The sequence below is a fragment of the Cuculus canorus genome, chromosome 11, assembly GCF_017976375.1.
Source record: "Cuculus canorus isolate bCucCan1 chromosome 11, bCucCan1.pri, whole genome shotgun sequence".
NCBI classification, from domain to species: domain Eukaryota; kingdom Metazoa; phylum Chordata; class Aves; order Cuculiformes; family Cuculidae; genus Cuculus; species Cuculus canorus.
The window spans coordinates 6,678,380-6,704,565 of record NC_071411.1 but is presented as its reverse complement, the minus strand read 5'-3'; the positions used below and the strand labels follow the sequence as shown (position 1 = coordinate 6,704,565).

Below are 26,186 nucleotides of genomic sequence, written 5' to 3'. Positions count from 1 at the left end.
ATTTCCACAACAGAACTATCTCAGTACCACATCAGAGACAAGAACTGTGCTCAGGACTGGTATCTCTCAAGTGACGGACAAATGTCATTGTCCCACTGACAGCTCTGCCACTGTCCCTCATGTTCTACACCTTGCTGATCTGAAAGCCTGAGAGGTTCAGTAAAGGAACCACACCACCCACACAAAAAAACTTCCAGAAATAGGACCATGAAGTTCCTTCTGTTTTCCCTAGAAATAAAACCAGAGGGAGCATGTGAATAATTACAATTTAATTAAAAATCCCATTTGAGCTTACAGTAAGTGGAACCAAAACACTGTGAATCTGCAGCACTTAAGCATCCTGCCGAGAAGCGGGAGGACGGCTTGAAAGCTGGCCCCTATTTACTAATCCTTTATTTATCCCAAAGCTAACCAGTAGTAACTCTGTAGAAACCAGTGACCTACACTTTGGTACGAAAGAGAATCTGACCAATTAGACCAAGTTGCTTCTGCTGGTTCCTCCACCGTACTTCAGGGGTGGAAGCTGCCTCTGCCCACAACACTGCCTTGAGTCTCTCAGCTTGAAGCCTGGGGGGAAAGTTACTGGTAAGGTGGGGCTTGATGGGGCAGAGATAAATCCATCAGTAGAGTAATGGGGCAGCAGCTTCCTAAGTGCTTTGCAAGAGTGTAACTCGCACAGGGCTTCTGAATCAAAACTGTCCTGCACATTGGCAGCCAAGCCTAGCGGTAAGGCAGGGTGTAAAACATCCACACATACACTTATGGCTCAGTAAAACGGCAGAGAACTGGGTTGTACTGGTGGCTTTATTTCCCACCTGCTTTGCAGAAGTATAGATCACTATAAAAACCAATGAGAAGCAAGGTTAATGTTTTTCCATTATTTTTTTTTTAGCCTTGTAAAACCCTTTTCTGAAGTCTCTACTAAGGCATAACTCCTGGTTTAAGAGGAGCTGTGAGCACTGAAAAGGCACCACTCCATTCTAGCTCTCTCACCTAAGAGGCTATTGAAAATATGAAGTATTTTCAGCATCTACACAAGGGCTAATGTTCTTCGGGTGCATGTGAGAAACAAAACTTGAGTAGCCAAAAGTCTAAGGGCCTGACCTAGAGTTTGTTAAAGTCTGTGGAAATCTTCATTCCCGTGATTTTAATAGGCTCTGGGCTGGGATCAGGGAAAGGAGGGAGAAGGCAGCTGGAAAAGCCTTTTTTGAAGGGAAGCGTGTAATTTTCTTAAAATAATCACAAAACTTGTGGGGAGTTACTGAATATTTAAGATCACTTGAAGTGTTAATTTTTTCGTGTGTCTTGGAGACCTTGAGCCTGAGACCTCACCATAATTTTACAGACTTCTTATGCATTACTGATTTATATCACGCCCTATAGAATAACTAGTTTTAGTTATTAACAGCAATATTCATTTGCCCAATAATTTGTTCTTATTGGACAATGTTATGCTTCTACCTCTAGAAACATTCCCGATGAAGACCTTGAATTCTGAAGAGATTTAAAAATAGGAAGTTTGAAGATAAATTATGGATCATAAGGCTGAGGAGAAAAGAAAGCAACGCCATAGCTTGACTTTACTGGAAGAAGTAAAGAGAATGAAAGAATCAACGGAGATAATTGATGTTGTGCTAGTTGCGGAAGGTGAGAAATTCCCCTGCCATAAATTGGTGCTGGCTGCCTTCAGTCCCTATTTCAAAGCCATGTTTACCTGTGGCTTGGTGGAATGCACGCAAAGAGAAGTGGTGCTGTATGATATCTCTGCAGAGAGTGTGTCTGTCATACTCAATTACATGTACAGTGCAGATTTGCACCTCACTAATCAGAATGTGCAGACTGTGGCACTTGCTGCGTATTTCATGCAGATGGAAGATGTTTTCAGTATGTGTCAGAAGTACATGATGGACCATATGGATGCTTCCAACTGTGTGGGTATCTACTACTTCGCAAGCCACATTGGAGCAGAAGATTTATCTGATCAAGCAAGGAAATACTTATATCAGCATTTTGCCGAGGTGAGCTTACAGGAAGAAATATTAGAGATTGAATTCCAGCAGCTGTTAACTCTTATAAAATCAGATGATCTGAACGTTTCCAGGGAGGAAAGCATTCTGGACCTTGTCATTAGATGGGTCAAACACAGCAGAGCATCACGTGTAGAACACCTTATTGAACTCCTGAAGCAAGTGAGACTGGTACTTGTCAGCCCTTCCTTTCTCATGGAAGCCCGGAAAAGGAACACCATGATTCTGTGCAATTCAGAATGCAATGATATGTTTGAGGAAGCACTGAAAACCATCAAGCTATCCAGTCACCCTTCTCTCAGCCTGCGATATGGCATGGAGACTACTGATCTTTTACTCTGTATCGGCAACAATTCTCTCGGCATTAGGTCAAGACATGGTAGCTATGCAGAAGCCAGTTTTTGTTACGCTCCTGCAACACGGAAGACGTACTTCATTTCCTCTCCAAAGTATGGAGAGGGGTTAGGAAGTGTTTGCACTGGTGTTGTCACTGAGAATAATGATATTATTGTGGCAGGAGAGGCAAGTGCCACCAAAATGTCTAGGCAAAAGTCTAGGAACATCGAAATTTATAGGTGTGTACCCTCTGTCAGAAAATCCCTAATTATTTACAAATTTTAAATCCAAATCATGTTTCTGGGGACAAAAAAAAAAATCATTGGACAAAGTGTTCTGTACTGAAAGTTTTACTGGAGATTCTGATTAATCAATTTGTCACAATAGTTCTTTATGGCACAATGAATTATATACATGCACCCAGATGTTGCTTTTTCTCCTGAAAGAAGGAGGGTTTAAGTGAGCTTGATAAGATCCTAAATCAAGGTATGCAGATTTTATATTCTCCTTATTCAAATCTCAGCATTTTCCTAGGCTGCTCTTTTCTAGGTCATTAACAGGGGTAAATGAGTCAAGCAAAAAATGACCTGAGGAGTCCAGTAAGAGAGAGATAACACACTTCTCTGTTGATGATAGTAATTCAGTGATTAAGGATAATGATTGATAGCTTTAAACTCCCATTCTGTTTTCATTCGTGTCTTTTTCAGATGCACTCATTTTAAAGAAAACTAGACATTTCCGGATTAAAGACAAAACTGAAAAATGGTGACAGCATCTCAAATACAGATGCCTAACTTTAAGGAATTAAATCCATACTGAGGCAGATGAAGTGGCCTTATTTTCAGCAGTGTTGAGCTCTTGCTCTTCCCACTAACTTCAGTGGAAAACGTGGTTGAGCAGCACATGCAGAAATTAGGGACTTCTTACCTTAATATTTGACAGGATGCCTAGGATTACTCCTACTAAAAATGCTGGATCTTGCAAACATTGGGCTCAATTTTATAATTTCTCTGTGAAGGAGAAAACTCCTCTTGTCATTGTACCATCGTCTGAATAAACATTGATGATGGAGGGGGTGGCATTTCAAAACAAGCTGACGGGACCTCAGCAAACCAGAGCATTTACACCTTTGGATTTTCCTACAGATACCACCAACGAGGAAACCAGTTCTGGCACAGCCTGTGCACAGCTCAGCTCCGTGAACTCTACGCACTGGGCACTATCCATAATGATCTCTATGTAATAGGAGGGCAAATGAAAGTGAAAAATCAGTACCTTGTCACAAACTGTGTGGAGAAGTATTCCATGGAGCAAGGCACCTGGAGAAGCACAGCGCCTCTTCCAGTACCGTTGGCCTGCCATGCGGTGGTGACAGTGAAGAATAAGCTCTACGTGCTTGGGGGGTGGACCCCACAGGTTAACAAACATGCCAGTAATTTTGTTTTCCTCGTGTACTAACAAGTAGAGCCATGCTTGGTTTATATGACATGCAATTTTACGGTGCTTCTTGCTTAGGAAAATTACACTAGCGATAAGAGAATTGCTAACATTCCTCCTATTAAAAGTCTTTTGTAGGAAAACTGAACAGAGGGAAAAGGAATAATGTCCATTTTAGGCCATCCTCACTGTTAATACCAACTGCAGGAAGGGCAGCTATTTCATAGAGACAAGCATAGTGAGTAAGAGTTTAAAATACATTTCCTATGTCAGCCTGAGTTCCACTTCAAACAACTACTTTTCGGAAAAAACTCGAGATAATTAGGATGATATTTAGTTCTTATTTAGCTCCTTTTTAGCATTACAGGTTGAGGAAATGGATTAACTGCAGCCTTGCCTTTCCTTATATACCATCTCCTTTATTTTTCTGGGTATTAGTAAATAATGGTATATAAATAATACAGCAGCCCTTAACTGAGCCGTCTTCAAAAAGGTGTACATAGGTAAATTTCAGGGATAGATTCATATCTGAAATTTAAAATTCACCTCAATTTCTCAGGAAACTTTCTTGGTTAACTACTTCATTTATTTGATTTTCATTATGTTATGTTTTAAATTAAAAGTCAAAGCATTCTCTGGAAAGCAGAGAAGTTGAATCAAGCCATTTATTTGTTTCAGTTGCATTGCTTGGCAGTGTAGAGCTATAATGGGAATTTTCAGCAGGGCCACAGATACAGAATATACAGAACGATGCTGTAAGGAAGATGGATGTTGGGAACATGCTTGCTCTCTCCAGTTGCTTCCAGTGTGAAAGATCTTTTTTAAGAACGTAGCACATTCTTATTTACTACTTGATGCAGTGTAAATTTCAGCATTCAAGATAAAGCCCCACATTTACTTGACAATGAAGAAAAGCATCTGTAATCCTTATTGCTGACAGCAATATGTTCAGACTGTCATCACATCTCATTGGTTTGTGTTCTCTTGAAATAAATTACTGTTTGCAGTATTTAAAAGTGACATGCATTCAGCAAACAAGATTTCCACCTCTTCGGGTATTTTGAATGCAGGAGTCCACAGAGGAGACAAAAGAAAGATTAGAGAGTATTTCTTATACTGAAACAATGCAGCAAGAATTTAAAGAATGAAAATATGAAAATATACTTCATGTAGAACACTCAGTCTGTAAAATAACTTGAACAGAAAGATATATCATGTAGCAAAGATGGATGCGTTAAATCAGACAACCAGCTTTGTCCTCCTCAATAGTTCTCCAGAAAAGATTTTTTGGGAGAAAGGAATATTGAGCCAAGGAGGGTTTTAAAAAAAACCAACAGGGATCCAGAAAACATCTGAAGTGGATACCTGCTGACCAGGAGTACCAGTAACGATACATTAGATTCTGATTTTAGGTATTAACAGGTTTATAAATAGCATTTTAACACTGATTAGCTGATTAAAAGCCGTAGCTCTGTAAGATTAGGATGTACTTGAACAGATCAGAACGAACTGGCTAAAGTTCTCAAGAAAGTGCTTTAAGACCAGCACTGGGGAGTGCTGAATTATTCTGGTACCGTACACCTCCCACACTCCCCTGTCAGATGCAGTGACTGTATAGGTGGGGCTACCACAACTGCACTGTGAAAGGAATTAGTTCATCAAGCTAGGAGTTGTCCCGATGCTCAAGGAGCACTGGAAGTTCTGTCAGTCCTGACTGACGATGCAGCATTGATAGAGCACTGTAAATGCATCTGTCTATTAGAGGACAGAGATAAATACACGTTCTCTTCCCACTCAGCCTTTGCAATTGAAACAAGACAAGACAAAGTCAATCCAGGACATAAAGAGACAGCTTAGGAGGGCAAAGGCTCGACCCACAGCAGGATTGTTTTGACTCAGTGCTGGTCTCGCCTCACTGATGCTAGCAGAGTTAAAAATCCAAGCAACTGCAGCTTTGGTAACGGGGATCTAAAAATGGGCAAAGGTGTGTGGTGAGGCTGAGAAGAAGGTTTCAGATCCCTGAAGGGCTGCTGGGTGTTATGTTTGCTGTACATAAAGAGCACACTCTGCACTCCGAGGTGAACGTTACCATGAAAATGAGGTAGGAATTGAATTTACAGTATGTCAAATGGTGCCTGCTCCTAAGTATGTGCCTACTCTGTGTTGAAAATCCACAGCTTACCCCTCCTTCAGTGAGTAAATCTGTGTTTCATGCTTAATAGTGAAGAAAGAGCATGCCCCTAGACACCTACAGGGGATAGCAAAGGGGCTATGTATTTACTTTCTAGATTGCCTCCTACTGTCTTGTCTATTGCATCAGTGTTGGAAAGGTCTTTTGGGAAAGAAAAATAACAAGCAAAGCAAGAACACATATAACAAGATCACAAGTAAGCAAAGTAGTTCTCTCCTTCTCACTTTCTCTACGTGAAACCTTTCATCCTGAAATATTTCAGGATCCTCCCCCCACAGCCTACTGCTTATATTCAGGGTGTCATACCCAGAAAACATAATCTGAGTTCCTTGCACACACTAGACAGGCAGAGAAAGGGGGAGAAGATTAGAGAGAACAAGAGGAGTAGGAGTGAGTATAAAAAGAGTATTATGGCAGCAAAGATATAGCGGGGGTTAGGAGATTATTATGAAAACTTTTGAAGGAAAAGTTACAGCAGTTGAACAACATTACTCCGGTTAGGCTAACTAAATAAATGTGCCGTTGGCTTGAGAATAAGTTATGTATATATTCAGGCCTGAGAAAGGCCAGCTAAATACCTCACTGAGACTCACCGTACGGTCTGACTAGCAGTGGGAGTAGATTTCAACCTTTAGCGGGAAGAAAATGTGTCAGATAGATTTGGTTTCCCTCTATTATTATTAGGACTGTACAGCAGCCTTGAGAAAGAGGTTATGTTCAGCCAGAGCCGGGCCCATGAATGTATTGTTATTACTGAAATCCTCAGCTTTATTGCTGCAGAATTCAGATGCCTTCTTATTCATTTGCGTTCCACAGCGTAGTCCCACCCACAAGTCATGGATGCCATTAAACTCTACTGAGTATGAATCACTTTGCAGCTATAATCGATGTGTTTGCGTTATTTATCTGCTCAGCTGTCTGCTGTGATTAATTGCACACGGGCATGTGTAGAGGGCTCCAAATGTTGTATTATTATATAGCTGTCATGTTTCATACAGATGGATTTGCCTGACGATGAGCCGGATCGATTAAGTAACAGAACGTTTCGGTATGACCCGGGCCAAGACAAATGGACAGAAGGCGCACCAATGAAGTACTCTAAATACCGCTTCAGCACAGCCGTAGTCAACAGCGAGATTTATGTCTTGGGTAAGAGGAAATAGATTTTTAACAGATAGTACCGTGACTTTTTCTTCTTTCTAGCTCTTTGCCCCGGCGAAGTGAAATATCTCACCCTGTGCTACGTACGTGGGACAAAGTATGTTGGACTAAATAGATAGTCTTTTCATTGAGTTATTTTACCCCACATATTTTCTTCCTTCCTGTAGATTAGATTAAGTGACTGTTTAGTGTTCTAGATTAGTGTAAGAAAGATACTGCGCTTTTAAAACTACTTTTCTTTGGAGCATCAGTGTGGGCTGTAGATAATAATGAATTTTAAAAGTTGGGTAAAGAAGCCTTGCTAGTGCCATTTCACAAGTGAGCAGTGGAAAGCTAAGGTACATACCCAGTGCCGTGAAGGAAGGCCATAGGGAAAAGGAGAATTTGGATCTTTCAGTCAAAACAAATATTATTTGTGGATTCTAATACAATTCAACGGATCATTGTCTTCCACCCACCTCATTTTGGGGGGAATCTAGGTCTTTAATTTTATAATGTTTAGAATGAATCTTTTAATTTTCTTTTGTTTCAAAACAGTATTTTGACCCATAATAGTCAGGAAGAGAAAGGCTGTATTCATGTGTTTCAGTAAGAAGCATTCTGAGATCAAGACCATGAATACTGTGATGCCACAAGGCAGTCATGGAGAACAAAAAAGGAGCCACCTTGGGATGCATGTGATAAAACAAATCTTCAAGTCTTCTTCACAGCAAATCTGACACTGAGACAAGAAAAAGGAGTGGCTAATAGGGGGAACTGAATCCATTTTCTTCCCTCAAAATCTCACAAAGAAAGCAGCATATCTGTGTGATTACAGTAAGGAAATGTACAGATTGAACACAAAGCACGGTATTAAATCTGAAAAGTGATTGTTTAAATGGCATTGAGGGAAGTTCATGGTCTCACAGACCTTCGTAAGCATTTTGCTAATGTAAAAATACAAAAAACATCATTTTATTATGTATAGCTGCCAACACTGCAGTATTCGGGGAGCTGAACATTGACTTGAATTCTTTTTTACATGCCAGCCAGTACCAATGATTTTTTTTGTGAGAAAATCTTTGCTAACAATCGGATTAGCACATGGGCCAGAACAAGCTCTTGCTGTGTCTCCATCGCTTTGTTGGTTCACACACCTTCCCATGAGGAGTCCTTATTCAAGCAGTCTTAAGGCTGCTCAACGTACTGAATCCTGTGATTAACAATTTGCTGTACTGGACCCTTCCCTCTTGCTACTAAATGTAGCTAAATACAGCAGTGTTTGCTCTCATCTTTGATGGTGTAAATCTGGGGTAATTTCACCATAGTGAACAAACTCGCTTGTAATTTATATCAAAAGTAACTAAGCACACACATCACCACAGGGAAAGGAATTTTGAGAAATATTGTGCTATTTTTGCCATTGTATTTCCGAACCTGCCTCTGTGTTGATGGTCCATCCACTCAAGGTGTAACTGTGGCAAATGTAGATATGAACGAGTTACCATCAGGCAGCACAAATGATGATTGCAGGGAAGACATTTTGACATCTGAGTTGTTTTCACAAACTTATGACCGCCAATTTTCACAAACCTTGCAAGGACTTAAATATCCATAAATGTGTAAAATTTGATTGAAACTGGCCAACGGGTACAAAAGCTATGGAAAGCTGGCCAAATAATGTAAACACAGACACGGAACACACATGTAGTGAGGGCGACTACATGAGTCTTACTTCTTTAGTAAATCAAATAATATTAGAACTAATTTCTTAATTGAATGACAAATCTGACACTCAGCCAAAAATTATTTGTCAACAAATTCTACCTTTGAGTATGCTGGTTTAAATCCACCTTTAACTGTATGGGTGGAAATGAAGATTTATCTGTTAAAATTGGGAAGATAACGGTAAATGTTAACCATCAAGGTCTAAAAATTCTGTGGAAGAGATTAAAGCATTTTCCAAGACCTCTCAAAATGATGAAGCAATTTCCAAACACATTCTGTTTGGAAACAGTGATACAATCACTGATATTGGCATCCTATTCTGCTCATATCAGACACGGCCTCACCTCCAGCTGTATACTCACACTCGCCAACTGTAATTAAAACCTCACACGGAAAAGCTACATTCCACGCTTTATTTGTGGTGACAAGTTCTTGTTACCTTATGAGTTCTCAGGCTGTTGAGCTGTGAGGTGGTACAGTTTTCCTTTAGAAACAATTGCCGTGGTAACGCCATCAGGGTGAACGGACAATTCATGGCATTGAAAGGAAGACAGTGAAAGCGCTCTTAATCTGCCTGATATGGGACTTGATCATGCAGATGACATTCAGGAGAGAAGGGGAATGGGAATGGAAGGAACGGAGGCTGTCACGAGTACAGTAAAATCACTGCAGGCTGTTCAAAGCTGTGGATCTCTCAGATGTCACCTTGCTTCGCAAGGCATGTGAGTCATTGTGGGGGTCCAGAAAGATACTGTCAAGGGCAATTTGTGCAAAAAGACACATTCTGAAGAGGATCACAGCTCATAGGTTGTCATCATGTAGTGACCTCAGACACATCTATGATCATGCATAACGCCTAATCTTTTGTGCAACAACTGCGAGAGAATTCCATGCAGTTCGTACAATTGCCATTTCTATTCCCCTTTCATGCCAGATGGGGGTTCCTCATGGTGAAGCGTGTGTGCGCAGAACTTCAACAGCATGCTGGATGTCAATGCTTGGATTCCCACAAGCATCACCCACTTTTTTTATCATACTTGTTCCTTATGTGGTACAGTCTTCATGAAATCTGCACCCATCTCGGAAGATCCACTGTGGGCTGTTGGGGGCAGAGGAAGGAGAGGGATGGAGACAAGGCGCAATGCAAGATAACTTCTGTATGGCAAGAGAACCAAGTCCTGCTTTCCAGAAATAAAAACATGTAATAAAGAAATATATAGCTCTAGTTGGATACATAAAGTAGTGCTGCAGAGGGATGAGACTTCTTTCAAGCAACTGTTGAAAACAAAATCCTTAAATGAAGTGAGTTTATCAGCTCTTTCAGGCAAGATCTCTTTCTTCCTCTACAGCTCATACAGGTGCCAGCATATTCAGAATTAGGTGGGACTCTGAGGCATAAATGGAAAATCACTGCACTAAAAGCCGATCTTCTCTACTGTCTCTGATGTGTGAATGCAATTTCTATCATAAATATGAAGCAAAAAGCATAGACAGAACACTAGCTTTGAATAAGATGCAGCAGCATCTTTGATATACAAGTCTAATTTTTGCTATCATCCATGTAGGTGAAAATCTATAGTAAGTAGTCTGCTGATCTCCGCCGTGTTGCGTCAGACTCATTTTGTTCTAACCAAGATCAGAATCTGTCACTTAGCCTTTGAAGTGTTAATTTCTGAGAAGTCCTATTGGCACAGAACAGAGAGTACATAGTCACTGTCCAAAAACTCTTTCCTGCCTAATTGCCAGCTCCAGCATGTAAAACCCTAATGCCTTAAACGGAATTACTTTAGAGTCACAATGATGAGAGGAAAATGAGACATAGATTAGAAGTTTTGGTCCGAGTAATAGCATAGTTCAGGAACCTGTACTATGAGTCTTAATCAGCAAACCCGCAATATAATTGTCTGTTTGTTGTGTAATGTTCCTAGAGAATCTTATGCTATTTATACAGTGTACATAATCCTCATAAGTAAATGAACAGCACTTCCTAAGGCTCAAACTCCTTTCACCTATTCATCCCATTTGACTGATCTTAGCTCTTTCTTTCCATATTTTCCCAGGAACATAACTATATTCGTTGGAAAGCCCAAGAAAGAGCAGTATTGTGTTCTTAATGACAGAGGCAATTGAGATACTTTTGGAAGAAAACCAGATGAGAGGGCTCTATTTAAGGTCATGCATTTTAATCTCTTGCTTAAAAAAAATATCCTTTCCAGCTAAGCCTCTGAAAACTCATTACAGCCAATGGACAAATTAGGAAATTTTATCCAAATGAATCCATTTGAATGCCATATTCATTAGTTTACGTTAAAACACATTCAGTAGAACTATTGTCTCTGAAATACAGGTCACTCATAAAATAAGTTGTATCACCATGACAGCTTTAAGCATGTGTTGCTTTTATGTTATAGAATTCCAGCTTTATAAATAAGAACATATAGCAGGGCTTAAGCAAGAAATCCTATTAGGGAAGATTTAGCAATTCAAGAATTTTTGTTTATCCTCCTTCGCCTGGCATCCCACCTCTTACAACTTGCTTTTTCCTCCTGAGAGCTTCTCATAAAACTTTTAAGCAGTTAAATGATTAAATACTGCATGTCTTGATCATAAAATACTTATTTGAATATGTACTTTGGGAGTGTCTCTCTGGAAAGGAAAATGTGTGTAGGAGGGGCTGGAAGTAGACGTTTTAGCTTTCATGCTTGAGTATTAACTTTGTATTTGAATAACACCTTCTTCTAAAATAAACATGTCTATTTATAAATATGCTTTTGGCTTCTGACGAGTGGTAGCTTATGGGCCTGATTCTGCTCAGTTATACCCGTGCAACAGCCTCCGTGGTGCCTTTGTGCAGGGTGGAACGAAAAAGGCAAAAAGTTGATCTGATAGAGAAGATCAGAAATGCTTTCTACTCACTTAAGGATTATCAAAGGAAAGGAGAACAAGGCATCAAAGGAGAAAAGAAAGAGCAGGAACTGAAGTGTTGACCATGTTTTAGAAGAAAATAATCTGCTTTTTGAGCCCTGCTTCTAATCAATCATTTGCCCTCATGTCTTCTGCAAACCACCTTACCTCATCTGCTTTGCTTAGGTGATAGTAAAGAGTGAGAGTGCTTCTCAGTTTCATCTTTGCAAGTGCCTGCCAGGGCTCGCTTTATTGCTCCCTTACTTCTCTGAGAAATCAGCTATGCAGCCCTGCTTTGCAGAGAGTGAGAGTAAACGCTGACAGTCTCAGCTCGAATACTGTTAAAAAGTAATGAAGGGAAATGCTACATAAGAGAATAGTGCTGTTAAATCCATTGTGCTTACCAGAGATCAATTTAATAGTGAATTATTTTTGGGGAGGCAAAGCTTAGATTTCACTTGCTTGTTGGAGAATTACTCGTTTTTTCCACCCATTTCCCAAGTTCTTTGATAAAAATTCAAGGAGGCACTAGTAAGAATACACATTACTTGCTGTTGTGATCTGAGGACTTAATTATATGATAAAGAACTACAGTGTCAGTGCCCTGAGGGTGCTAATAGGTCTTCATCATCCTAACCAGCATCATCTGGGGGCCCCCACCCACATCCTATAAATTCAGGAGCATAATTTAAACCCAGGCTTGGTGTGTTGGGGCTTTCTTGTCACTGTGTCTCTGCCCGGCAACTGCTGGGAGGATCTTCTGCAATCACTTGCCTCTTGTCCTGTGGAGCCGTGCCCTGATGGTGAGGTCATTACCTGGGTCACCTTCTCTTTGAAAGCATCTCTGCTCTTGTTGCTCCGAGATATACTGCCCTTGCTGAGAGACTGTAGTTCATGTCTAATGTCAGGTGTCTGTTAGTGAAGGAACCAAATTAAATGGTCTGAAGTCTGATATTCAGAGGCGCCCATCATCCTGCCGCTCTCGGTGGTGTGCGTAAGCTCTTTTCAGGCACAGAACTGCACCTTATTAAAATTCTGAAGATGTGCTAATCGCATCACCTACCCTGCTCTGCCTTCTTGCATCAAAGGCTTGTCTTCTCTATCCTGATTTCTTAATGAAGATCATGCATTTTATTTATATATTTATTTTACTAATGGAGCTTCACATTAAATTTAAAGTCCATTAGAACTGCTTACAGAGTACCCTTGAAAACTACGTTTGATTGCTGAATCATCCAAGCGTGGTATGGAAAGCTCTCAAGCGTTAATGGGTTTGGGAACACAAAGGTGGCTTCGCTGGCTTTTTTAGTCCTTCAGCGGCATCTGAAATGTCTCCTAGGGAAAGCACACAATGTAAAAAGCCTAACATGTTGAAAGGGTGTATTTGTAAGGGAGGTGGGGGAAAGACTGGGTTCTAGAATTAAATCTTCTGGTGTGATGAATGTGAAAATGACAGAAATGCTCAAAACTCCCAGTGAGAAATCCAGCTTTCCCTGCACAAAGCGCTTTATGCAGAGAACTAAGCCAGCTGGTGTTGAATTCACCCACTCTGTTTGTGATGAGTGTAGATTAATGAAGGACTCTCCCAAGCAGCCATTCCCGCCTGTGGGCATGGAAATAGCAACCGCTGCCCTTCATACACCCACTGGGATTCCCCATGACCCCATTTGCAGTTCTGGGTGCTTTAAGGTACAATGACAAGTACAGATCCACGTGTTGCTGGTGGTTCACTTGGCTCAAAAGCCTCCCTCAGATGACCTGCAGCCTTCTGCCTTCTTTACTGGACTCTCTCTTGGACTTTTTAAGGTTATCTCCATTTGATGTAAAGGCTTCTCTTGGAGCAGAGCATGAACTCAGTTGTTCAGCCGCTCTACTCGAAGAACGTGAAATAAAGACAGTCTTCATGGTCTTAACTGTAATTCCGTATGTCTCCACTTGCACTACTAATGGGTTCATAAATCTGAATGAAGGAAGCGGTGGGACAGGATGATCTGGAGCTGTGAGCAATGGAGCACAAAGCAGCCCGAATTGCCTGATGCAGCAAGTTTCTTTTTTCTGCCCATTTGAAATCTTGCATGGTATACACATTGTAGATGATGGATAGCCTGGTTAACGTGAGATGTGTTGACTCGATTGCAGATGTGAATTGATTTAAGTTTGAGAAGCATTTTTGTTGATTTGTGTATCTGGCTCTTTGGGAAGAGGCCTGAGGCATCGGTCTCCACAGAGGAAAGAAAGTATTGTGTCAGAGGAGTATTTTTCAGCTATAGCATCTGGGAGCATAGCAAAACAGCGCTGGTAGAATCTAATATCCTCAGATTCCTTTGTTAGCAATATTTTCAGTGTTAACTTTGCTTTAGAAGAGGAGATGGAAATTCTTGATTTCTTGCTTTTTTCAGAATACTCTTTTTCTAAGCTTGAAGATTAGACTTTACTACCATCTGATTTTTCCTTTTTACTTTCTATTTGCTGAGAATTTAGCTTTGCCGTTATTGTAAATTGAACATGAAATTGGATTTATCAGAAATGGCTGTGGAGGCTGTATATAATATAGAGATATTTTGTACCTTCAGGACTGTCTGTGATAATGACAGGATTAACAGATATTAAATTTAAGTTGCTTAAACTATGCAACAAAGGTTTCATAAATGCTTGAAAATACGTGGTAGCTCTTAAAGTTTTGAAAAGCTGTTGTAATAGGTCAAGAAAGATTACTTTACTAATAACCACACAGGGAAAATGTTTGGAGGCGGATACTCTGATTTGGCAGCTGAATATCTTTATTAACTGGTAATGGTTGTGATCTTTTGCAGCCACTGACTGTGCCGTATCAGTTTTGCATCTGATTATTTTTGTTCTTTCTGAAGTTACCATGCCCTCAATTTAGTCACTCAATTTAGAAAATGACAATAAAAATGCACTAAGAAATAAACAGCAGTTACTCTTCTAGAAGCGTTCCAGGGCATTTTGTCCACTGCCCCCTTGAGATATTGATGCAATCAGCAAAGCTATTGTTGCTTGACTCTGCAATGACGCTGCGTGCATTCCCTAACTGGTACCATTCATTCCTCTGATTGAATAAGATGCTCTTTCATTCTTCCTATGCAGACTTTTCCTTTGGGTGAATGCACGTTCTTCACTGGTGTACAGAAACACCTGAGCTAATTTGAAAAACAGCTGGCTTGATAACCAGCAGCAGTCTGTCTTTGGCACCACAAAGATGTCTTTTGAACAGATCAAATTAGTCGGTAGGGGGCTTTAATATTATTGGCTCCCAGTTCAAACTGACTTGAATATCTTTTTCTATGCTATGCCGCACTCTGTAGTCTGTATGTACCCTAGTGGCAAATTGTCTTACTTGCTATACTCTGATTCTGTCAAGGGATGCTGTAGGATCAGAAAGACTACATCATCAACTATTGATTAAATAGCCTTATCAGTTAAAAAAAAAAAGAGTAACCCTTAAAAGATTTCTTAGTAAATTTAGGGGAATAGTGTCCTGTCCTTAGAGTGGCACCTCTCTTAAACCATTAAGGAGTAGTGGAGAACACTGCATAGAAGAAGGTAATGCTCCTGGCATAAAATGCAATACAGTAAGGAAATGTTTGAATTCTGAAGCTTATTCCTGTTTCCGGATGGTTTTAAGGAATAGCTCAGTGAGACTCCATCGTGAAAGGCTCAGCGTGATGATGCATACAACTCCCTTTTTGGCATGGAAATGATTAGCAAAATTCCATGACCACAATTACTCCCTCCTGTTACACCTCAGCTCTCTTAGGTGAATCAGCCTCAGAGCAGGAGCCCTTCAGAGCAAATGCTGCTTAGCTAGGGGTGTTAAGCTGGTAGGGGAAACATTTGGATGCCAGCCTTGTTTAAATGCACATTAAGGGGAGCCTACTACTGAATGCTAGGACCTTGTTAGTTAGGGATTAGGACAAGTAAAGGTTTGCTGTGCATGAAAAACCCAGTGAAGGTTTTAAAATTCAGATATTGAACTGAATCAAATGCTGCTGCTCTCAGTTACAGGAAAAAAAATCCTACTGATAATAACAGAGACTGAATTTGATTCCAATTTTGCTGCTCTCACACAGGCGTAACTGATCTTGTCTTTTCCTGACTCTAAAATACAGACCAGGAATACAGTGGTAGCAAATTTGAAGCATTACAGTCCCCACTGCTTCCTCTTGCTATTACCTTTGGAGGAGGCAGAAAGGTAACACAGTCTGTATTAAGTGGTAGACGGAAAACCACGTGCAAGTAAAACTTCGAGCACTAGGGGCTCATTTCTGTGACAGAACAGCTTAAGAGCACTAGGGACAATATGTTTTAAAAGCAGCCTCATCAACCTTGCACAGGTTAGAATCATAGAATGGTTAGGTTTGGAGGGGACCTTAAAGATCATCTAGTTAAAGATTATCTAGGTTATACTTGCAGTCCTATATTATTATATGCAAGAGCATAATTACATACCATACAATGCATTTTGGATTTGCAGCCTTACACGTGTATCTGGAAAGCAAGCCTTCATGTGGAAATTACTTGCGTACTGCAGTCATTTTATATTTAAAAGTGGTCACATACACACACATGCACAAAAGAACTGCTTCAGCGTGCCATCAGCGCTCATTACAGGGTATTGTGTCCATTGGCACAGATGGAAAACCCGCGAGGCTACATCAGCATATTCATTCTCAAGAACCAAAGGCTGTGAATTCAAAATCTGGATTTGGTCACTGGAAAGGATTTGGAAAGGCAGTGTTTGCACTGTGATTTCAGAGTACAGTGCTTGAAACGTGTGCTGAGACCTCAGATATGTCTGCAGCCTGTTGCGGTATGTCCCAGCAAATGAAAAATGGGATCTGTTTCAATTCTGCACACCAACTTCAGGCATCCTGATTAACCCTTCAACAATACGGTTTGTTGCACATAACTCGATTGGCATTCCTGCATTTTAGGTGTGTTTGTTTCTGGAAGTTCATTTCCTTTAAGAAATGGGTGTAATATTTTTCTTTTATTAGAAATGACACCAGAGAAGTCCAACTGATTGTTGATTAACAAGAGTGAGGGTCAAATCCACTAACGTGATTGGAGAACAACTTTAGATCCATTGCAACTTAATAAGAAAGCAATTAGTCCAGCACGCAGAGCAAGTTAAATTATGACAATGCCTACTACATAGGCAGAAAACAAGACGAATTACCTTTGCGTTTTGAAGACATGCTGCTTCTCCTTCCTTTGATACAAGACTTCAGGAAGAATCTTGCTTCAATGTCTGTAGATAATGTGCAGAAACCTCTGCTTTGAGTTTACTGTCTAACAAATTTCTGGAGCTGCGAAAGGGAAAAGAAAGGGAAAGACATGAGGAGAAATAAACAAAAAATTATGCAGCCAGCAATGTATTTTTCCACAGAACGTAGGACTGCTACATTTGACCTATGTATCTTTTGCAGGAGGAATTGGGTGCCTTGGTCGTGACAGGGGACAGACACGGAAATGCCTTGATGCAGTGGAGATTTATAACCCCGATGGAGACTTCTGGAGGGATGGACCTCCTATGCCTTCTCCCCTCCTCTCCTTACGAACAAACTCTACCAGTGCAGGCGTCGTGGAAGGGAAGCTGTACCTCTGTGGAGGATTTCATGGAGCAGGTACTAAAATGAGTCTGATGTTCTGTACACAGTTGAAATCAGTTTTGCTGTACACACGCTGACCTGATGACTGCCCAGCCCTATCAGGTGGCACCGACATGTCCTGGGGCTGTGAGCTGATTCAGCCCTTTGGACTGCTGGCTCCTAATGTCAATATGAATTGTTCTGTTTGTCCTTTGCTTTTTCTGTTTACAAAACTTGAAAAATTAAGTGCATTTCTCATCTGCGCTAAATCTGTCCAAATCTACATCCTTAACCGCTGAGATCAGGAAGTTAGCGTTATGGACATTAAAGAACTTGGACATATTTTTCCTTAGCCAAGCTCTCTGGCTCTGCCTGTTTGTTTACATGCTTTTCATAATCAGTGTTGAAAAAACTTGTGTATTTAATGAGGTACAAAGAGACAAAATTTCCAGATCTGGTGATTTCAAATAACCTTAGTCCTGTGGTCACCTTTTTCCTTTTTAAGTAGTCCTCCTCCCAGCTGTGCTTAGATTTATCGAAATCTCCAGTACTGCAAACTGTTGGTTTTTTCATTATAAAGGCAAAGAATCTACCAAAACATGCATACTTAAACTCTCCTGCTACATACAGCTGCCACCCAATTTCCTTTCTAGGAGAAAGCAGTAATAGAGATGCATTATCCCTGCCAATAAATATCATGTCAGGCTCACTGTTGCCCAGGAATGGACATGTGGTAACGTTGGGTGAAGTGTCCTTCATATTACACTGACTCCAGTTGTGTTGACTTTCACTTGTATAACGAACTCTAAACTTAAAGTTGCTGTTACTTTAGAATAAAGATTTCCATCAGCTGGTTTGCAAATCGCCTTCCCTTCCTGTCATTTGCTACTGTTTGAGAAAGCTGCATCCTGAAAACAATTGTATAGCAGCTCCCTAACGGGCACGTTCTTGTGTCATCTCTGATGGAAGTTCTGTGACCTCAGAGCGATTATGGTTATGATACATCACTGAGTTTCCATAGAAAACATAGTGTCATCTTATTTGTCTTTTTCATGGCAATATTAGGAAAAAAGCCTAAAGTTAGCAGGCACAAATCTCAAAAGGCTGATTATTTGCACTGGGAGATAAAGCAATTTCATTCAAGATGACTAACAGATTAGCATGAGATTTTCTGAATGAGGTAGCTTCAGAGCTATAAAAACCTATCTCTGTACAATACCACCACGTTGGGTCACTGAGTCATGTATAAAGAGTGGTGGTAGTGGGAGAGGTTGAAAGTCCCCCTGTGGATTTCTAGATGGCCATCTTTTGTATATTTGTGTAAAAACCAGCTCAATGGGGTCTCGATTCCTGACTGTACTGTTGCAATCTATATAATTACGTATAAAACTCCCTTGCACTCAAAGTGTTATTTAATAGATTGGAAAACAAGAAATCAGAGCTAGAAAATGCCAGTGTTGCAGTTACCTGTGCAACCTGAACTCTGCCCCTATGCATGCGTTTTGTATGCCAGGGAAGAAATAGTATGTGATTGTGTTGTCAGGCATTGTTATGAGGCCTATTAACAAGGGAGCCAAAATAAGATTCTCACTGTAAACTGTAAATCAGATGTATTGAAGTATTTGAGCACTTGAGAGGAAGCTGTGCCTTAAAGACAGATGTCTTAATGTGAACTTCAAATTATTAAAGGAAAAGGGTTTTCTAAATCTTAGTAACGGTAACAAATTCTAGCTGCTCTAATTGAGAAAAAGATGGGGAGAGTCCATATGCTGAAGCTGAAGAGATTATCTAGCTGGCCTCTCTCCCTGGCCCCATCTTCTCTGCATGCTAGTTCTTACCTGGTTTATTCCTTGGGAGTCAAGGGTGGAGAAAGGGTTACTACTGTCATATGGGTACTTGGAGTGGGTGGCTTGACTCTTCTCTTTCACAATGACAGCTGCTCAGCAGCTTCAAGATATTCACAGAACAGCATGTGCTGCTGCTGCTTTAATAGCAAATAGGGTTATTTCAGAATGTGCTTGTTTGGTTTTGGTCTTTTGGGTTTCTTGGCATGTCACTTTGATTTTCGTGAGGGATGCAACCAAGGGAGGACATTCTAGTTTCATAAAACATTGTAATTTAGTTTCGACCAAGTGGAGTTTTTGGAACAAGCTGGAGGCACAGCTGTAGCTTCTGGGTTTTCCGCCTGCTGAAAGCTAAAGGGCTTCTGTCAACATTCAAGAATGAGTGCTTCTTAAAAAAAAAAAAAAACGCCAAAAGCACTGCTCCAATTGAAAGTGTTAGCCAAGGTCTATAAGGGTCTGAAACCAGCTCCCTACATACTATAGATCTACCCCAAACTCCCCAGCCTCAACTTGTCTTTGCATTTGCTTGGACTCACTTTTGATCCAGGAAGTTGACCAACTAAGGATGTTGTTTCATCTTCATATTACTGATGTATGCACCATGGTTCATGTACATTTCTGTACAAGTATTGACCTAAACGGATAATTGGACACTAGAGATGCTGTACACAAACACAAAGCTGAAAAGCAGCTGTTAACTGCTCGAAGGGCCTTAACTTTGGATGACAAGCTAAGTACTGCACAGCTACTATAGCTTCTGAGTCCCATAAGACACTCCAGGTTTTTGTGATGGCAGGATATCTCATCCTCGTCTGCTTGAGGGGAGTACAAGTGGAGCAGCTCTTACAACATCCCCAGCAACAGAGGAAGAGGAATTGCAGCTTCCATCTCCAGATGGAAGTCAACTTGGCCAGCTGAGAGTAGAGTTCGAAAGGGGGCACAGTCTCTCTAAAGGATGAGTAGACTCCACAGTGTGTCCAGGCTTCAACAGAGAAACAGGCTTCCTCTGGACTGCAAGGCACGCTACTCAGTTTTGAGTTGTGTTGGTAAACACAGCTTCTAAGTCTTTCCTTGCTGAGGCTTCCTCAAGTTAGATGCTTGCTCAAGGTCTGGCCGTGAAAGGGTAAAGGCGATTAATTCAGGTGAAGTTTAGACATTTACCTGGAGTGCCTACACTAAGACTAAGATCTTAGTGACCTCTGGCTCCCTGCAGCATATGGAGAAGTACTGGTACTTCTTAGAGGGAGATTTATGTCCTTGTTGCTTTAAATCTGCTCTGAAAGACCAGAAGGCAATTGAGAACCCTGAGAAACTCTTGTCTCTTAATGCTCTGTGCTTCAATCAGGAGGTGATGGGTTCTAACCTGGCTTACCTAAGGCAAACGCATCAGAAGCATAGTGGCTATGGTCAGATGGTACAAACCACTCTGAGATCTCTGTTGTATCACCAGCTGACAAACATTTTATGTTTTACAATCATGATAAGTGCCCCAAAAAATCACTTCTGCTTGTTTTGCATTTGTTTCTTCCTTATTAAGACTTACAAAACTTCATCTGTTAGCCGCTAGTTCATACGAATTCACTAGTTTTCTGCTAAAATTGTTACGGTGAATAGGAAACATGAATTTGTTTGGCACTCGGCTCCATCTCATGTAGCCTTGTGCTGTGAATGTCGCCTGTCATTTGTCAGCAATGTTACAGCTTTCATCAAGACACCCAGAAATCTTTAAGATGTTGCCCATTAGCTTATAGTTGTACACAGAGAGGAAAACATTATCCGTAGTCTGAATATGCTGAAGGACTCAGTGTGCAGTAGCCAGCCAGCTTTCTACTAATTGTTAAAACGTGTTGCCACATTTACTGCTGTAACTATGGATTTCAACCAGCTTTTGCAGCCTGACTGTACAATAGTCTTGTTGACATATTTTATTTCCTTTGTCTTTACATAGAACTCAAACCTGCCACCTGCGCAGGCTGACAGCTATTAACGTTAGCCTGTGCATGGCAGAAGCAGCCTCATTAGCGTGCCTCACCGAAGGAGGTGGGAAGCAGCTCGTCAGGTATGCAGCATTACAGGCTTATGAAATGCCTGCCAGCTTGGGTTCCCTTTCTTTTTGACTGCTTTGAGCATTATAAATATTTTTTCTGTTGAAAATAATGAAGTGCGACTGTTTGCTGGGACTGTGTCATCTGCTGCCACTGTCGGCTTGCGGAGGCACATGTTTGTTGACTTTGCATTGTTGCTGCATAAATACAGATCTCCGAGCCTGTATCTGGGGGCTGTAGCTTTGGTTTCAGATTATAGATGTTGGTCCAACCGCTTGCCTCACAGATTTGAATTAATAAATTCAGATTTGGAGTTGATTTTTTTTAACTTGATGGTTTTAATGAGAATGCCATTTTCATACCTATGTGACACCAGCTGATGTGCAAAGTAAAGGGACAAGCACCACAAAAGGAAATAATAAAATGTTTAACAGGTCTGCTCTTAGCATTATGCATCACTTAAAAGATCTTATAATTTCATTAGCTAATGGCACGCGTGATGTGGAACTGTCTTCCTCTGAACTGGCAATTTTGCTGTCTCCAATGTAGTTCCCAGCAGAGGTGGTGCATGTACTGCTTCCCTACAATGTATGTTGAAAAATTCTGTAATACGTTTAGCATCATGTGTGGGACTAGAGCTGCTCAACCTACTTCTGTTATTTACTTACGGATACTGAGTAGAAATTAATTTTTCACTTAAGTGGTGTTACAGTCAGAGAAAGGGGATAGAGAAGAAATATCTATGAACTTGGAATGCAAGAATGTAATTTTTGTGGTTTCAGCTGTTAGCCAAGGTAGGTGATAGTGTCACAGAGTCCTACCAGCTGTGTAATTCCAAAAGAAAAGAAAAAAGATATGTACTTACCCTAGATTCATTTTCTGGCCTCTTCTTCCTCATTTACATAAACTGCAATCCATACGTTGGAATAGAAATGGTGCTGCTTGCGGCAGTGCAGAACCATGTAGTAATTACTGTATTCCAGCTGAGCTAATGAGTTTGTATCTCCAAGCCATCCTTTCCTGACAGTGGACTAGCTTAATAGTTATTTATTTTGACTAATCTCCCATAAAGGCTGTTCTCCCTGGTCTCCTCCATTATGTGATTTAGATGGAGAATCATTCTAGTGCTTGTTTTTTATTATGGTAGTTATGGAACATTACTGGAATCAAATTAAATTTAGGCATATTAAGAAGTCTGGCACAGTAAATACTGCACTTGTGAAGTTTGGGGGTTGAGGGATTGGAACAAAACCTGTTTCTTCAGCACCTTCTCATGTTCCCGGCTAAATAAAGCAGAGGGGCAAACCCCGGGCTGCCTATCTGCAGCACTGTTCATTTCCCTCTGTTAGAATTTACTGGGCAGAAATGAATAATTAAGGTTCTCCTGCCCACAGTTGTTACCATTTGAATAAATATTCCCACCAATGAAAAGGATTCAGGGTCCCTGTGCTTCGCTCTGCATAGAAATCGGTGTGCGGCCGCCCGCCGTGCCGCAGGCACTGCTACATCTCCCCAGCTCACACGCTGAGTCCATCCTGAAAAATCCTGCTTGACCTTTTGCCTGATTCTCCCCAGCACCAGCGTGAGCTGCCAGGCAGCACGGGAACCAGCGTGCGGGAGAGACCTCCTCAGCTTGCTGCCCCTGCTAGAAACTCCCACCGTAAATAAGGGCAATACAGGCGAGGGGAATTGCTCGGGAGCAGCACCTGCTCGTTTCAGATCTACATTTGACCTAATAGCGGATAGCACAGTGTTAGTAATTCAGTCATACTTCTTATTAAAGCTCATTGATAGTTTAGAAAGGGTTAATGAATGATTAAAAGATATTTTAATGCATTTTAATTAATTGCCGAAGAGGTCAATAGGTTGTTTGGAAACATGGCTTGTAGCCACGTATGACATCTTCTATTGTGCTCATAACTGCCTGTCACGCACGCAGTCTAAACATGCTTTATATCCTCTATTAATAATGTATTAACCCATTGCAAGGCATTTAGAAACAGCATCTCAGGATGGTCTGAGACCAGCAATTCTTACTCAGATTTTGCAGCTTTTACACTTATGAATGGTACATTGACTTCAAGAGCACTGACCCTGCTGCCACTGTAACCCACGATCCTGCTGTCACCACAGCACGAGCAGGGCTAATGTTTGCAAGAGTATGTCCGAAAGAGCCCCTTGCCTATGAACAACAGGCAAAATCTGGAAAGACTCTAAAAGCTGAAGTAGCTGGATCAATCCCAAGAAAAACAGTTGAAATAACTGAATTAGAAATTCCTTTCTGTAGATCATCCCATACTTTAGATATATACGTTTCACTTTAACGCATATTGATTTGCGAGTAGATGGGTGGATCACGAAACTATGGTCCTGAAGAACTAAGAGCAGAGCAAGAGGATAGAGGTCCTGCCTACCAGAGTGAATGTCTTACCTTACTCCACGCAGGTGCTCTGAAAACAGTAAGCTGCCACAGTTGTAAATTCATGCCTCAACCTGCCTCCCAGCCTTCGCTGTGTCTGGTAGGATACACTGCCTTGATACTTAACATCACGAAGGCTGGCCAGCATGTTAAACAGCCAAGCCAAGTTCCCTCTCCTGTGTATTCTCGGCCTGCTTCTGCCCACAGGCGTAGATGATGGATGTGCTTGACCCCACAAGGGCTGTTTGCTGCATTATGTTAGCGAGGCTGGTAGAGTTAGGGGGCAGTTCACATACACAAATGGGTTTGGAGGCCAAAGACTTGACGAACTTATTCCTTTTCCTACTGCAAATGAGGAGCCAGGACATCTGGTGATAATGATCTAAGTGCACTTTTATCCCATTGCAACACAAACGTGAATTCCCAAGTTGCCTAACTCCACATCACGTAACCATGAAAGCAGCTATTAGTGGCAAGAAGATAAGTAGCATAGGCTAATCCCATATGCTTAAAATCGTTCTCTGGTACAGTTAATAGCACACAAAACCAGGTACAAACCAGCACCAGAGGCTGAGCGGCTTCAAGGCAGCTCTGGGATGTCTGTTAGGTGACAAAGACTGGGGAGGCTAGAGAAAGAAGCCCCTGAGTAAACATTTTGGGGACCCTTTGGGGACTGGCAAACACTTCACGATGTTGAAGTGCTTTTTTTTCCATGGAAAAAGTAGAGCAGACACTTAATAGTTTAACCGCTAGAGCTCTGATGTCTTTTTATCTTATAAACTGATTTATGGTGAAAAAAGATAGAGCACATCAGGAAACTCTGCAAAGTGTAAAGGAAAATAAGTTGTGACAACCTGAGAAGTGCCAGCACCGACATCAGCGGGAGCTCAGGAAAGTTGGCTGTGTGAGGATGTTCCAGGTCACCGAGCTCATGGGAAGGGCAAATGTGACACTGAGTCTACTCACTGCTGCACAATATGATTCTGATGTATGTAACGGGATGTCAATGTAGCTATGCCACAGCTAGCACAGGGGAGCTTGCCCAAAACTGCTTTGGGTATCTCTGCCCTTCACTGATGCAGAGGCATCGCGGCTTGTGACACTGAGTATCTCCGTAATTCTATTTGTAAGCTGGAGGCATATGTACCAACAGCTGTCAATGGGCTTCTATAAGAAGTATTAACTATTGACCACAGTTCAGCAAACTTGCCATAGATTTAACTCTAATGAACTAAAATTCAGCATGAATTTTTTTGAGGTCAATGCTCTGGTCACTGAACAGGACATAGTAGAGAGAATTTCATTGTATTGGCTTACCAACTTAATAGCTGTATGGTTAATAGTCCTGGATGACCTATAGATTTTTCTACCTGTTAATCATGTTGCTTAATTCTTCTACATCTGCCTCCCTTTAACCCTGCCAACCCCAAACCTAATAATTGTATCTGAATGTTCAGTTCCAAATAGGAAAGAGAAAGCAAGGTCAAATAAAGACCAAAAGTGGTAATAAATACTATATTCACACAAAGTAGTTGTTCCTTCCCCCAACCGCCAAACCACAAGCGGAATGCAGTTCAAAAAAAGAAAAAAGGCAGATCAAATATTTATGTTGCCTGCAGTCATGCTGGGGGTGTTTCCAAGGATGGTTCATCCTGATTTATGGTTAACCCTGTTTCAAATGACATGAGAAAACTTACAGCATAAAATGAAGCCTGGCCATATTTGCAAAGTGAATCAGATTTGAAAAACGAGCCTTTTAAAGAGAAAATGTGAGTGGGTATATAGAGCGCAGGTAAATGTTTAGTGAAAATTAATATATCTGTTGTTTTTTCTGCCCATTAAAAAAATTTGATATGAAAAAATTGTTTTATTTATAGGTCGGAATATAAGATAATTTAAAGTTTAAATTAATTTTGCTTTCAGACTACTATATTTGCATATATGCAATATGTTTTTAACATTTATGAATTCAATATTTTCAAGTAAGACTCAAGTTCTTCCACTGGGAAAAGATGGGTTAGTAGGCTCAGTGTTAACCTTCAGACTTCACTTGTAATGTAAAAAGGCAGAACCGTACCAAAAAGAGCTCTGACTTCCTTTTAAAATACCACAGTTTCTTGTGGGGACAAATCTATGCTGGCATTATATATGCCCCATGCTGGTTTAGCCTTTTCCTTTCCTGCATAAGAATAAACCATAGTACTATAAACACTGTTTTACTGCTTGAAAAGGATCTTGGGTTAGGTTTGTACTACTGGAAGAGTTCTAATACAGAGTGGTTTAACTCCTATGCAGATAAACATAGTGCAGAGGATGTTTCTTAGAACTTCTGATAGTTAAACAAAAATGTGAAGAAAAATACTGCCGCATCTTGTAGAAAAAAATTAAAGTATTTGGAAGGGAGTGAAATCCTTTCATTGAGGTTGTGTGGTAAGTGATGCAGAGTAGTGCTAGGTATGACAGGCAGTTGTGGGTTGGCTTTTTAAACTCGTAGCCTGTGTAA

General features: G+C 40.8%; 2 protein-coding genes across 15 annotated transcripts in view; one reads left to right on the top strand and one right to left on the bottom strand.

Moving 5' to 3' along the window:
- Positions 1 to 17,082, bottom strand: part of MGLL (monoglyceride lipase) — a 102,075-nt gene extending 84,993 nt beyond the window's left edge. Inside the window, exon 1 of the mRNA XM_054076152.1 lies at positions 16,964 to 17,082. Coding sequence (XP_053932127.1) covers positions 16,964 to 16,982 — 19 coding nt within the window. The 5' untranslated portion in view covers positions 16,983 to 17,082. The remainder of the gene's footprint in view (positions 1 to 16,963) is intronic.
- Positions 1 to 26,186, top strand: part of KBTBD12 (kelch repeat and BTB domain containing 12) — a 65,934-nt gene that overhangs the window by 21,861 nt on the left and 17,887 nt on the right. For 12 of the 14 annotated variants that reach the window (XR_008451599.1, XR_008451602.1, XR_008451601.1 and 9 more), the window contains 4 exons: positions 1,468 to 2,602; positions 3,509 to 3,779; positions 6,990 to 7,140; positions 17,214 to 17,411. Coding sequence is in view for 3 of the 14 variants with exons in the window: in XM_054076143.1 (XP_053932118.1) it covers positions 1,533 to 2,602; positions 3,509 to 3,779; positions 6,990 to 7,140; positions 17,214 to 17,411 (1,690 nt within the window). In the remaining 11 variants the exon portion in view is untranslated. Of the gene's footprint in view, positions 1 to 1,467; positions 2,603 to 3,508; positions 3,780 to 6,989; positions 7,141 to 7,689; positions 9,956 to 17,213; positions 17,412 to 26,186 lie in introns of those variants that run through there. The other 2 variants (XM_054076145.1, XM_054076147.1) reach the window with 2 other exon arrangements.